This window comes from Macaca fascicularis, chromosome 12 (genome assembly GCF_037993035.2).
Source record: "Macaca fascicularis isolate 582-1 chromosome 12, T2T-MFA8v1.1".
Lineage (NCBI taxonomy): Eukaryota > Metazoa > Chordata > Mammalia > Primates > Cercopithecidae > Macaca > Macaca fascicularis.
In genome coordinates this window covers 97,696,159-97,711,638 of record NC_088386.1, presented here as the reverse complement: position 1 = coordinate 97,711,638, position 15,480 = coordinate 97,696,159, and the positions used below count along the sequence as shown (strand labels likewise).

The following is a 15,480-nucleotide window of genomic DNA, read 5'->3' as shown; positions in this document are numbered from 1 at the left end:
GAGACTCCGTCTCAAAAAAAAAAAAAGAAAGAAACTTGCCAGCTCTCCCTCGCCTGGCCTAAACTCGTGCCCTTAAATGCTGTGGGTAATCTGGGGTCTAGTCTCCTTGTATTTGGAATCGCATATTGGCTAGGCTGGAAAGGGGAGCCATCATACCATTTGTTGATATGTATAAGACTCTTTCACAAGGACATTATAATATGCAATTTTGTATTCTACTTTATTTTAGATCTTGTCATAGTATAGACAGTTAAACGGCTAAAATAAACAGTGCATATACTTTACCGATTATTCTCAAATCAACTCAAATCCAAACCATTTGGGGAACTTCTCTCGGGGAGAAGTATCCTCTTGCCTTGGGGACAGTGGCATGAAAAGCTGGGATTTCCCTTCGGCTTCCTTGCCCCTTAAAAGCAGCAGCTCCTCAAAAGCAGGGAGAGAGAGAGAGAGAGAGACACTATCTGGCAGAACATGCTGGGAAGGCAACCGGTTAATCAAAAGGATTCCAATTTGGCCGTGGACTGCCAGACTCTCCTTCCCAACTCATAGAAAAAGAAAAAGGAGGAAGAAAGAAAGAAAGGGAAAGAAAAAAACGAAAAAAGCTGTACACGGCTCTCCTTCAGCAATCTCACAAATGCAAAACCTTCCACTCTGGTGGCTCCTCATTAGCTTCCCAAGGCTGACAGCATAATTATCGCAGCTGCTTCACGCTTAGAATAAATAAATATGAAAGCGGGTGTTTAAAAATTTTTTGAGAAGGGAAATTCAGTCATCTAGACAGTCAGCAGGACAAGTTTATTTAAAACTTTTAGATTCTTATGTATTTAGATCATTTCAGAACGAGATAATGAGATAGTTGTCTTTTTAGTCTAATTGAGTTCCTAAGCTCATGGCTGTTGGCTGTCACCCCTTTCAAACTTTGCTTTAACTCTCCTTCCTTTAGAAATCCGATCCTGGTGTCTCCATTTACTCTTCCTGGGCTGATAACCCGACCAAGGCTCAGTGCACTGGAGTGCAGAAAGTGACTTAATGGGATTGAGGGGCTAAATAACCTTTCACAGGAAACAAGATAATCAGATCTCTTTTACTTGACCATAATGGCTAAAAGAGAAAGCACAAGCAAACAAAAAAAAAAAAAGGTTGAAAATTCAGCTATCATTTCAAAATGTCTTGTAATCTTCCGTGTCATGTGGTTTTTGCACTACCCTCCCACATCATCAATCCATCAGCTGGAGATGCTTAGTGCATTTAATTATTCAAAGTGCACACATCCTCGTGATTATGCGGTAATTTTAGCTCATGTGTATGTATAGAGGCTTCATATCTTCAAAGCCCAGAGGATCACACAGCACTTTAAATTGAAGTTGCTAACTAACACGAAGTGCACTTAAAACTCTGACTAGGGGCACAGTACACATACATTTCCGATTAAAGCAGATGATCTTTCCTTTTAAAATTAATTATGCCTATTTATTTTTTCCTTTCCCTCCTGCCCTTCATTCTCCCAGGACCAAATTTATATGAATCCTTGCATTCAATGAGTTAAAAGCATTATAAAAATAAATATTCTGTCAATCTGGGGTAAAGAAAACTAGTGTTAACCCATCGTGCAGATGGAGAAACTGAGGTTAATGACAGCCAAAACACATTATGTTGGGAAACAAAAAAGAAGAAAACTCAGGTCCTTTAACTCTCAATCCCCAGCTCAGACTGCCTGTGCCGTTTTGTTTTAACCTATTCTTTTAAACAACTAAGACAATATAACACCAGTTTAAAGAAAGCTCTGAGAAAGGAAAAGAAATGACCTACAACCCCACTAAACTAGAAGAGCATTTTTATTTTGTACACTACCTTTCAGTTTTGTTCATGTACATACTAATTTTCACAGGTCAATTGTAATATGCAATTCTGTATTCTAGTTTCTTATAGCTCATGTTATAGCATAAGAACTTTTATAATATCACACACTTCTATTAATGATCATTTAAAATGGCTACATAGTACTGTATGTTGAGTCCATACACCAACATTTGTCCAATTGGTTCTCTGGTGTTTAACAGTTACATTGCTTCTCTTTATTCAAAAAATTGTAAAACATTATAGATAACACTGCAATGAACATTTTCATTAATCTAGGTCTTAGGGTTTTTCCCCCTATTCAATTATTTCTTTGGATAATTTCCAGGAACAAAGGCATAGGGTATAAGGGTATGATCATTTTTATGGCTCCTGATATGCATGCTATAATACTTTGCAAAAGTTTCACTACCATCAGCAGGGAATCATTTTACTGTAATCTCACAAACACTGGGAGCTATTAGATTACAGGAAAAAATAACTAATTTAACGGTTATTTGTACTTTTTATCCCTAGTAAAGCAGTCGATTTATTCCATGTGTTGCTGTGCTCTTTTTGTTTCCTCTTGTATAAATTGCTATTTTATGCCTTCACCTCATTTTCCATTGGATTCCTTGATGTTTGTCTTATAAAACTGAATGAGTTTCACCTGAATGAGTTACCGGTGAAACAAAAACAATTATCACCACTGATTAAGAAATCTTGGCCGGATCAGGTGACTGATACCTGTAATCCTAGCACTTTGGGAGGCCGAGGCGGACGGATCACCTGAGGTCAGGAGTTTGAGACTAGCCTGGCCAACATGGTGAAACCCTGTCTCTACTAAAAATACAAAAGTTAGCTGGGCAAGGTGGCACAGGCAGGTAATCCTAGCTACTCGGGAGGCTGAGGCAGGAGAATCGCTTGAACCTGGGACATGGAGGTTGCAGTGAGCCAAGATCATGCCATTGCACTCCAGCCTGGGCAACAAGAGCAAAACTCCATCTCAAAAAAAAAAAAAAAAAAAAAAAATCTTAAAACTCAAGGCTGATTGCATAATTATTACAAGAAAAGAAAAGAAACTAAGGTAAGATGGCATTGAGGAAGAAGTTGGTTTTGGGGCGTAAATCTCTATTCAACATAAATTGAGCCCTCTTAATTGTGAGATATTAAACACGCTACCTGGGGATGTGTGGAATCTTTCCCAGAAAAGCTTTAAAATAAACACAGTACATGAGAGAGTGGGAGGAGCACAGAACTGGGCATCAAGATCTTGATTCTAATCTTGGTTTTGCAGCTAAGTTCCTATGGGATCTTCAGCAAGAACAACAAATGGTAAGAAAGGAGTAGCTTTTAGGAGTCGTATTTGAAGTAAAATCTTGGCTCTACAACTTTCTAACTGTGTGACTTCAAGCAATTACCCTACCTCACTTCCAGCTGTCTAATCTGTAATATGAGGATAACAATTCCAGCCTCACCAATTAGTACACAGCTTGATAATTTATATAAAGCATATAGATGTCCAATAAAAGGCAGGTACGATTGTTCTTCCCTGGGCATCAGTGATTCATCTATATAATGAAGGTATGGAATAAGTAGTCTTTATAAATAACTCTTTTCTGAATTATTTATCTTTACTTGGAGACTCAGCCATGAACGTAACACATTTAACCAACTTAAGGGCTTGGTAGGGCTGAGGGAGTCGGTTTGCCCAGACTTCTCCCAGCAACACAATGCTATGCAACCCCATAAACCATGTCTCAACCCAGTATCTCCTTTAATGTATTGAAATGGATTGGGAACAACTTTGTGCATAGAAGGTGAGGAAGTGTGTTATGGAGGACATCTCCAAATGTGCTTCTTAAGGGCTGATTGATGGAGGATTCAAAAGGTGGACAGATGGGTCTGAGTTATGTTACAAATTCCTAGAAGTAGCATAGAGTCAAGAGAATGACTGAGACTCTTCCTTCCCTCTTTTCCAAAATCCCCAGTCCCTGAAACCTGGCCTCATAGAATGACAAAATATTCTGGTTCAACTTTGAATAGAATAGACAATAAAACCAATAAACAGAATAGGTTTGAAATTATGTGGAAGCATTTAGAGTGAAACTAAGCTTGATTAGTACATGTTAAAGAATGTTTAAATTGTTGCAAAAAGGCATACAATGGTAAGAAAAACTACAATGGTATATGAGTTAAGACTGAGCCACTATTATTAAAAATAAGACAACTTCGGAATGATCTTAGATGGTATTGAGAGGAACATGACATTCCTTTCCCCATATGCCCTTCCTCCCCAATCATCCAGACCCATCATCTTTCAAGGCCCACTCACAAAATCATCCTGGATCCCCACAGCTAGAGTTAATCTCACCTCCTTCGAACACTTAGAGCACTTTATTTGTTTACTTGATCTGCAGCTGTTTATATACTTGTCTTATTTCCTAAAAGACTGTAAGCTCTTTGAGGACAGGGTCCATGACGAATTCATTTTTGTATCCTTTAATATCGCACCTCATAGACACTCAGTAAACCTCCAATGAATGAATGGAACATGATTCTCCCACCATGCAAGAAATTTGAGTCTAAGCTGCCTCCATATTCTCAGACATAAGCAAAAGAATTGGAACAGATTCAGAAGAGAACAATAAAACAAAATGACTAAAAAGTGGGAGAAACAGAATTTGCATTCAGAAACAAAAGTTCAAGGAATTCAGCCTAAAGTGGCCTTTGGGAAGTGATATCATAGGGACCTTCGAATATATTAAGGAGACAACACTCAAAGAAGAGGCCTGAAGTTCTTTCATTGAACCAAAACAAAATGCAACTCAGATTTTAACAGGGCAATGGGACACGCTGAAGAACTTTCAGAGTATAGATATCGGGGTGGTGTGATCAAAGGTAGAGGTAGATGCCATGCTTTCTTCCATCCGTATGTGTACATAAGTATACGCTAACAATGGGGCCTGTGGTACAGCATTTTTGCAAAATTACTTGTGAAACAATTGCAAGCTTTTAAGATTTTTTCCCTCTAAGATGCTAAAACCCGTTTTAAAGGAGAAGGGGATTTAGTTCAGGAAGGAATGGGAGACTCAAGTATGAGACTTGGCTGACAAGCAAAATGGGACCAACCCAGAGAGAGAGAGAGAGAAGGAGAGACAGCCTTTGATGTCCTGACGATCAAGGACCATGGCTTAAGGACCAGACTCTTAAATCACGTGTCATTTACTGCCTCAGATAAAAAATACTTTTCTGGATCAGTGTCTGTAGTTCAAAATGGCTAGGTTCCAAAATCAGTCTTAACTTTCCAAGGGTAACATTTGGAAGGTTTCCTGCAAGAACAGAGCGGAGCCAGTTCTGAGAAGGGGCAGCTTAATGATTTTCTACTACCCCCACCCCCAAATCATTAAACAGTGTTCCTTTCCCAGAGCCCAAGTTCATGCTGAGGGCAAAGGGAATTAAATGAAGAAGCTGAACCTGCAGCTAAGATTAGAGAGTTGCCAAGGGCCTAATTTTAGGTCCTAGCTGCTCCAGCTGACGTCCTGCCCTGCTGGCTCAGCCACGAGGACCACAAGTGTGGCCATAAGCCGATGTCTGAGTGGGAAGAGAGACTCCCTGGCCATCTGCAAAAGCAATTAGCTTGCCGTTGGCTGTGTTTTGAGAGGGACTACCAATAATTTCTCCTTCAACAAGTGTTTCTTCAGGTGTTCACGAGTCAATGAGGGAAAATGTCAGAACTTGGCAGAAGTTCCCACACGCTTGCCATTCTAATATTCACACTTCTCCACTTCAGGTGCTGTCCAAAAGGAAACTAATCCTGGAATTCCTGGTTTTCCTGGCAAATAACCCCCTGATAAATGCCCTTTGACTCTAAGCATACTGCCACAACCTAGGGAAAGGGTTGTTTGGGACTTCTCAGCGTCATGAAAATAGAGATGGACTGGAACAATTCTTTCATTTGGTGCGGAATTTCTATGCCGCTCCTGCACTGGGATTTAGGCTGTCCTTCCACTCTCCACGTATTTCCCAGTCCCAGGCTTTATGCTTTAATCGTCTTCTTTAGAGGGCAGACAATAAGAGCTGGCATCTTCCAGATCAAAGGGGAAACAGAATGTATTTTAAAGTGACAACTCTGTTATCCTGCAACCAGAAGAAAACCAGAATAATAAAATGATATAAATATAAGCCCTTAAATAATTGTATACTAAAATGCCACCAGAGAGCAAAATTTCTTGCATAATTATGGCAGAGAAACTCTTCTTACAAATCACTCACAAGAGCATGCCGATTTTTGCACAATTCTCATGCCTGGGGCAGCCCTCCTCAGGGATGGAGTTTCTATGTCCCTGCAGGTTGGGAACTATGATTACCCACTGGTACGCTCTGTCTGCAAAGGAGGCTGTTAATAAAGGCTCATTGCCAGGGGCAATGAAAAAGCAGGCTGGCACTGCCAGGCCAAGGACCGCATCTCTTAGTAGATTATGTGCTGGTGGTGAGGGCCACTGTCACGAAGGTGCACAAACCAGCCCTGGCTGCTTCTGTCTCTTCCTCTATTTTTCTTTCCTGGTAGCTTTGCTTTTTCTATCTACTTGTCCATCTGTCTCTATACATATTTCTACATGCCCACCACCCTGCCACACGCATACACAAGCACACACATATGCTCGTGCACATGAGTGCACAAGCACACACACACAGAGGCACACACACCCAATCTTGCCCCCGCCTTCCCCTGTCTCTTGGCACCGGCCCTTTCATCTTCTCCCTCGGGGATTCGAGATGTCGCTGCAGGAAATGCTTGTCCGCCGAGGCAGCAGCAGCAGAGCCCTGTGGCTTTGACAAACCTCATTTAATTGGGAGGAAGCCAGGAGAATTTGAAAGAACTGAAACATCCACGAAACTCCTTTTATCAGGCATAATTTAAACTCTGCATGGAAAAACCCCTATATGTATAAAGAAAAGTCAACTTCCCTCCTGCTGTGAGCACTCCTGGTCTCCCCCACTAGTGCAGGCAGCCTCCTGCAAGATTCCATCTTTTCATTTTTCTAAAAATGTCAAAGTAGATTTGGGCTCTGTGACTGGGTGAACAGGGAAGGAATACAGATTGTTCTCTCTCTCTGTCTCTCATACATACACACACACCCGCACGCACACACATATACACACATACACACACAACCCTAGACATCCATGCACCAGGGCCCCTCTGTTGGTGGCTTTGCTTTTGGGTCAGCCAGGAAAAATCAAAACCCACGTTTCTAACAACACATCAGTTTGGACAGTGAGTGTTTCTTCCTAATCAACCTGCGTCAGGCAAAAGCTGGAGCCTAGAAAACTTTGAAGATCCCCAGCAATTCTCAGCATGTGGAATAACAGATCCTAAAGGAGGGCCAACGGGGCAAGTTTCTTTAAGTGGAGAGAAGGGAGAGTGTGTGTGTGCGTGTGTGTGTGTGTGTGCATGTACATCCAAGCGTGTACACTTGCATGAAGTAGTAGAGTTATAAGTCCCAAGCCTGAGAGGAGAAAGCTGAAAAGGAACAATCTAGAAGCTTGGACTGGGAAGAGGGGATTGGGATGGGAGTGGCCAGGGAGGAATGGGGCCAAAGTGGGGGCAGAGGTACCAGGAAGGGAGTGAGAATTGTGGATCTGCCTGCAATGTCTTTTGTTCCACCCATATGCTAACCCCTGCCTCTCTCCTTCCAAATTCCACTTCAGATTCACCTCCAGTCTAATCCATCTCATTTGAATTATTCTTGTTCCTCCAAAGAATTGCCTTCAACACACACATAGTCTCTGCACATCTGCAGTTGATTATGCACAGATTTTTAGCTGTTTAGATATGATTTGTGCTGATATGTGTGCGAGGGTGCCCCATTTCCTCTTCCTTGCCCTCTTTTCCTCCCACTTCGTAAGATCCTGGAGGCCAAGGACAAGTCTCTTGTTTTCCTCCACTTTTTATAGCACTTAATATGTTCTTGACACTTAATGGCAATTTAATAAATACTAATGACTGACTCTTTCTACAGGGTTAAGTAAGACATTAACCTCAGTTGTATGATTATGGTTATTTTTGGAGATCCTAAATGACTCACTTTAGTCATAAAATAGAATGCCTCAACAAGTCCCAAACTAAGCGCTTTGGACTGCTGCAGGATGATGTCCTAGACACAGAGGAGCTGCGTCTGCAAACTCTGGCAAGGCGGACCAGGCTGTTTCCACACCTCTTGGGCAGTAGCTCCTCACCCTGTCCCCATCCTTATCTCACGGCACCCCATCACCACTCCCCCACATCCCTTCCAGTGTCCTCATCCCAGTCCCAGCCCTTAGGCCCTCCCTCCTAAGCTTTCTTTTCTCTGGCTTAGGACTTCTAAAACCAACCCTGGCTGCTTCTCTCTCTTCTTCTGTTTTACTTTCCTGGTAGCTTTGCTTTTCCTGTCTACTTGTCCCTTGTTCCTAAAACTATTTTTAGCTGAATGGTGGATTTTTTCAAAGAAACCTCACCTAAGGATAGTCCCCCATGACCACTGCCCACATCCTCCTGTAGCTCTTCCTGGCCACAGTCCGAGAAACATGACGGGAGTTCCAACCACATGATCCCTCAGCAGATTTCAGATTTGGAAGATGACTTCAGGCCCAGGCAGCAAAGGCTGATTCCAGGGTAACTTGTGTTTACAGGAGGTGGGCAGCCTGGGAGGAGGCCTTCCTTCCCCCAGCACCCCACCCCGGCACTGCCTTCTGCAGCTTGCTGTTACCAATCAAGAAAGGCCCAGCTCCCTCTCAGGACATATCCGCTTCACCTATCATCTTACTCTCTGCAGAAAGGGAGAAGAGTCTTGTTAGAAACACTGGTGTGGCTTCCTGGCAGATGGTAGCTAAGCCAAACAACTCAGAGACAACGTCCATCTCATCCAATTTCTGAGTGTAAATGTGTACCTGTGAAATGTCTGCACAATTACAAAGAGGTCCTTGTAACCTCTCCCCACCAGTGCTTCAGAGTTTGACAGAAGCTCATGCAAAACTCAGACAAGATTGGGTCCTATCTTGCTTCTCCCAGGCAAATGGATCTCTAACTTCACTCCTGGGGGTAAATGCTATGGTTCTTCGGTGCTGAGGCAAACTACTTAAGACACCAAGACTTACACACACGCAGTCACGCACACACACTCACGCACGCACACAGGCACACACTTCCTCGCTCACCATCGGGAAGCTGGTACAGCTGAGATGGCAGGGCGCTGAAATAATCGTGACCGAGTGCTTCCTGGGCGGAGACGCGGTCTCTGGGAAAGCCTTTCAGCATCTGGGAGGCCAGGTCTTCAGCTTCAGGAACCCTGCCCAGCCTGGAAAAGTGGGGGAGAAAAATAGAGTTTCTCCAGCAGCCTCCCTTCTGAAAAACAACGGGAGAAAAACAAAAAGTAAAGAAAAGGAGATTGCTAGACTTAGATTTTAAGTAGAATTTTCCTGGAATTGCTAAAATTGATGGCAAGTGGAAAAGTAACCCCCATACTAAACTCTGACTGACTGTCCTGTTACTAAGTTGAAGGGGAAAAATCTCCTCATTCTATCACTTGGCTCCCTTGCCCTCCACCGTGTGTCTGGGCACCATGCACACATAAAAGACACAGAAATATATTATAAACAGAAATATATAATAATATATAATATATATAATATAATATATAATATTATAAACAGAAATATATAATCAAGGATTCTTTTTGGAGGAACACTGCAGCACAACCAAGTAGAAAGGCCTGATTCAAAATATGATCGCACTCTGAGAGGCCGAGGCAGGCAGATCACTTGAGGCCAGCAGTTCGAGACCAGACTGGCCAACATGGTGAAACCCTGTCTTTACTGAAAATATAAAAATTAGCTGGGTGTGGTGGCATGCACCTGTAATCCCAGCTACTCAGGAGGCTGAGGCATGAGAATCGCTTGAGCCTGGGAGGTAGAGGCTGCAGGGAGCTAATATTGCACCACAGCACTCCAGCCTGGGTGACAGAACAAGACTCTGTCTCAAACAAACAAACAAACAAACAAACAAACAAAAAACATGTTTGAGGCTCTGGACTCCAAGGGTGGCAAGCACAGAAATCTGGAGGGGGAAAAGCACAGAATTCTAAAGAGGTGATTCTGGAGGGTGAAGTTTGGGTAGAAAATACACTTGTTTGCAGCATTTCTGAAGCTCAGCCAGGCTTATTAGCTAGAAAACTCTCTTGGTTCCCCTGAGATGGAGCAGAGGAAGAGAAATAATTAAGTACTTAAATCACAGTAAGGATAAATCCTCAAGTTGACCTTATGTTGAAATATATATCTGGAGATGAGCAAATTCATTTATTGAGCAACTACTCTGTGCTAGTAAGTGGTTGGCTTGGGAGACACAGGACAAGACTGTCTTCTGGCAGCTCAGATAGAGGAGTCAGATGTTCATCAAATTATCACACAGATGTCTAAGTACAACTGTGAAGAAAAGAATCCTATGGTCTGACTGTTTGTATCTCTCCAAAATTCAAATTTATGTTGAAACCTAATTACCAAAGTGATAGTATTAGAAAGTGGGAACTTTGGGAGGTAATTGGGTTATAAAGGAGGCTTGAGAGAGCCCTTTTGCCCTTTCTGCCCTGTGCAGACACAGTGAGAAGGTGCCATCTGTGAAGCAGAGAGCTCTTGCCCAACACCTAAGCTGCTGGCACCTTGGTCTTGGTTTTCCCAGGCTTCAGAGCTGTGAGACATACATTTCTATTAATTGGCAATTACCCAGTTAAGGTTAGTTATAGCAGCTCAGGTATAACATTTTGGTTCTCCTGAGATGGAGCAGAGGCAGAGAGATAATTAAGTACCTGAATCACAGTAAGGACAAATCCTCAAGTTGATCTTTTTTTAAGGGTTAAGATAGCCTCAATACCTGACCTAGAATGGGAAGAGGTGGTCAGGAAAGGATTTCTTGAGGAAGTGGCATTTGAGCTGAGAGTTGAAGAAAGGAGGGCAGGCAAGAGGCAGGCCTTGCTGACAGGGATCTGTGGTACCCACACAGACCCTAGAGTGGGAGGGAGAAGCCAGAGTTTAAAGAAGGGAATCAGGCCACTTGGCTGGCCCAGGACAAAAATGGGGAGAGAGGCCTGACATGAAGCTGGGGAGGGTGGCTTGTGGGTCTTCATGTTTCCTATTTACTTACAATGCGTGAAAGTCTTTGCTAATCTAATGCCAATCGTTTACGTACACCCAACTCCACAACACACACAGAGGTTTATAACTGGAAAGGCACAAGAGGGAAAACTGCACATCTCAGAGGGCAGCTGCTCAGGGGACTGATGTCTGACATTCAGAATTAAGTTGTGTGGCCCCGAAACACCACAGCAAATCCCCAGTTAAGCAGATATAGATGGGCTTGCTTAATTTTAAATACACCTACCGACTTAAAGCAAGAAAGATCAGATATTCTTTCCCTTCCAGGTGCTACAATGCAGAGATGCCTGAAGTCCTGGCCCAGAATTGTAATTTACCTAATTTTTGCATAAGATTTGCATAACAAATTTGGGCTATTTGATTCCCAAGACATGAAACTGTTTCTGCAAACAGATAACCACCTTCAAACTCAGGAGTAATTACTTCATAGACAAGATAGAGAAGAAATTTGCAAATTTCCAAATCCTTGCAAATTTCCAGGCCAGTTAGGAGAAAAAGGAATCGGGTAGAAGTCTACTCATTTGCTGTGGCCTGAAGAAGGTCTGACAGATATATTCCTCATCCAGTCATCCAGGGCATCCTGTCCAGCAGAGGTTTTGTTTTTTTTTTTTCTTTTGAACATAAACTCAAGATTTTATTGTCTTCACAATAAAAGATGACACTTAGAACTGGATCACTTGGCCCTCTCTCTTCTTATCCCCGCCCAGTTCAAAATGCTTGCATCTTTTAATAGCCAGCATTCTCTTAGATCTGCAGTTGGGTTCAACACACTCAAGCCTTAGCACAATCTTCTTTGTAGTTTTAGTCTTTTTCCGGAAAATCGGCTTACTTTGCCCACCATAGCCACTCTGCTTCCTGTCATACTGCCACTTTCCCTGGGCATACAGAGAATCCTTGCCCTTCTTGTACCGTGTCACTTTGTGCTTGCCACACTTCTTACAGAAAGGATTGGTGCTTGCCACACTTCTTACAGAAAGTCCAGCGGGTTTTAGGGACATTAACCATGCTTGCGTGAGCGCTATTGGCACAGAAAGCAGGCAGAGCTTTTTTAGGGCCCATGAAATGGAGGTTTGGAAGAAGAATGTTAGTACAAATCACTAGAGCCTAGGATCCATCTGGAAGGAGACTCAGGGGTAATCTCATGAACAAATTTTAGCTGGTCCACCCACACTACTGGGTGGTGTGGTGAAGTTTGTGCCAAAATTGGGCCCTGAATCCAGTTTCTGCAGGCTTCACGCTTTCTGGTTAAATACTAACTTCTGGACACGGGGAGAGCAGGTAGGTGGTGAGAAGCAATGCATCTATCAGCTTCCACCTCCACAGTCCCACCCCAATCAGCGATTTGTTCTCTCGCATACTCCCCCAACATTAACCCATAACAGGTGGCTCCTGAACTGCCCTGTAGTGGGGGCTGAGGGGCTACAGTCTGATTGGACAGGGAAGGCTGGGAGACCGGTTTTAAACTTGTGTTAGCATGGCAGACATATTGTTTTTACTTAGACTGTGTTTATGTAGTGTCTGGGGAAGCCAAGAAAGGCTAATGGAGCTTACAGGGGTATTAGGGGCACCCCTTTTCTTATAAGAACAGGGTATTTGGCCAAGTGCTGTGCCTCATGTCTGTTATCCCAACACTTTGGGAGGCTGAGGTGGGAGGATCGCTTGAGCCCAGGAATTTGAGACCAGCCTGGGCAACATGGTGAAAACCCATCTCTACCAAAAAGTACAAAAATTAGCCAGGTGTGGTAGCATGCACCTGTAGTCCCAGCTACTCCGGGGGCTGAGGCGGGAGAATCACCTGAGCCCAGGAGGTCGAGGCTGCAGTGAGCCATGATTGTGCCTCTGCACTCTAGCCTGGGTGACAGAACTAGACACTGCCTCAAAAAAACAAAATAAGAACAGGTTTTTGTTTTTGTTTTTTTTTAAACCACGTGAATGAATAAAAGAAGAGTAGGTACTAATCAGTGACACAAGGACCTCTTTTTTAGGATTTTCCATTTCAACCAAGAGAACCTACCCTCACCCTCCCCACAGGGTTGTTTCAGGGCTTCTGGTAGTTTCTGGACTTGTTCCAGTCTCACAGCCTCTGAACTATGACTGCTGCACATTGCTTCTCCTTCTCCTTCGCCGGCAGAGGTGGTCACCAGGGCAAAGTGGGCAGGTGAAGGCTCTTCCTCCTAGGAGCCAAGTGTGTGTCGGTCTCCCCTGTACAAGCCGACTCCACCCCACATGAACGCAAACCTTCACTGGCAGCACTAGTAGCAGGACCATTGGCAAGCGCCTCAGTGATTGCCGCCTTGCTATTGCACATTGAGCTCTTTTTGCAAGGCTGAGAAAAGAGTCCTGGGGGAACAAATGTTGCTTTTTGGGCGCAAATGATTTACTGACATCTTCCGTGTTTGTATCATTATGCTTTTTCCTGTCACCTATGGCCTTGCTTGCTACCAACTGCCATTACTCTCATAGTTGTACACATGGCTACCACCTCTAACTTCCACTGGAACAATTATCCACTGGTTACAACCCCTACTTTAAAAATAAACATTGGCATACAAAAAATGAACATCACAAATGTAAATTTGCCTACCAGCACCTTTCCGTATAAGCTAAATGTGAATTCCTACTCTTAGGTTTGTGATGTTAACTACCAAACATGCCAGGAGTATCTTGCAGAGGTAGGAAAACCCACCCATCCAATTAATGAGAATCTGTTATTAAAGATAAAGAATCCTATGATAAATCACTCCTTCTAATAACATTTCAAGAAGTGAGAATGTTCCAATGCCAAAATAATTCATACTTATTGCAGAGTACTTATTGAGAAGGAAAATTATGACTAGCCCTTCACTCTGAGATAATCCTCTTTACTCAAAGATAATCACCATTGCTTGAGGTCTTTGTTTTCTTCAGTCCTTTGCTTTTAGACAGGTATAGTTTTTGTTTCACAAAAAAATGGGATCATACTATACATGCTCTTATAACCTACTTTTTCCATTTAACTACCTTGATCATCTTGCCATAACTTTGAATCACTTTCTAGGACATAATTTTACTGGCTGTTATCATTCGATTATGTAGGCATACCATAATTTACAGAGCTAGACTCCTATCTGAGTTGTTTCCTTTATTGTTGGGATGGAGGTAGTACTATTAAAATCATGCTGTAACAAATATTCTCAAAGAGAAATCTTTGTGGGTTTGTATAATATTTCCTTAGGATAAATTCTTAGAATTGATGTTCCTTGGTTGAAGGATATATACAACACGTTAAAGTATTTGATTCATACTATCAGCTAGAAGAGCTGTAGATTCATACTATCAGCTAGAAGAGCTGTACCAGTTTCCATTTCTGCCAGCAGCCTAAGAGAGTGCTCATCCCTGTGGGCAAGGATAATAAATTCATTCCAACCCACCTGAATTGCCACAGGCCCCATTGCTTATAAAAGTCATAAAAATAATTAAAATTGTATATCAATCCTAAAAGATGTGCTGGGGGCCAGGACAGCTACATGTAATCTTACAAGTCCAGAATAGAAACACAAACAATAAAAAAAATTAAAATTGAGTTTTGTGACTGTGTAAAACACCATCTACTAACCCATCACTCCATAATTCTAAAATCTGGTTGTTCTCAGGGGTCTGGGACAGCAGTTTTGATTTCCTAGCACAGCCTGGCTCTGAGTATAAAAGTCTCCCACTCACAGCACTGCCACTGACCTCCGAGGTGCAGGACAGGCTGGTCAGTATGAGCTCAAGTGGGTTCTTTGGTTTTCCTAGACCTACAGGAAGAGGAACAGGGCAGGGAGAGAGTAGGCACTTTTTAAATGTTCTCAGTTTGGGATGTAGTAGATGCCCACAGTAAGAAATATATCCAATACTAGGAAGAAACATTGCAGAAGCTGTCCTACAATTTACCAATCAATCTAAAAAGTGAGTGCGTACCTACTAGGCCCACATTAATGAGATCACCATCAAACCTCAAGCAAGCCCTGGGGATCCATCTGCAGGCCTGTGAATGGTTCCACCACACCTCTGTAGGGATTGTGTAGAAAAGCCAGTGGCACTTCGGCTGCTTGTTACTCGCCACATCTGCAACCTGATTCAATGGCCAAATCCACAGAGACCCGGGTACCAGATGAACCCTGGCTCTACCACTTACTTAGTTGGACTAACTTGGCCAAGTTACTTAACTTCTCTCAGCCTCAGTTTCCTCCTCTTTGACCTGGGAATGACATCCATAAGGATTAAATGTAATAATATATGTAGCACCCTGCTAGGTACATAGTCTATATCCCATCTAATATTAACCCTTTCACAGAGTCCTTCCCAGAGCCAAGAATTTTCCCATGTGATAATCTAGGCTAACGCTGCCAATGGAATTTTCCATGATGATGCAGATATTCTATTTTTGCTCTGTCCAATATCATAGTCACTACTCCAATGTGGCTACTGAGTCCT

At 42.8% G+C, this 15,480-nt stretch overlaps 1 protein-coding gene and 1 pseudogene across 2 annotated transcripts in view; both read right to left on the bottom strand.

Moving 5' to 3' along the window:
• CDK15 (cyclin dependent kinase 15) overlaps positions 1 to 15,480 on the bottom strand; it is a 91,818-nt gene that overhangs the window by 6,582 nt on the left and 69,756 nt on the right. For both annotated transcript variants that reach the window (XM_005573940.5, XM_005573941.5), the window contains exon 12: positions 9,037 to 9,176. In XM_005573940.5, coding sequence (XP_005573997.3) covers positions 9,037 to 9,176 — 140 coding nt within the window. The remainder of the gene's footprint in view (positions 1 to 9,036; positions 9,177 to 15,480) is intronic.
• Positions 11,620 to 12,030, bottom strand: LOC107126941 (large ribosomal subunit protein eL42-like; annotated as a pseudogene).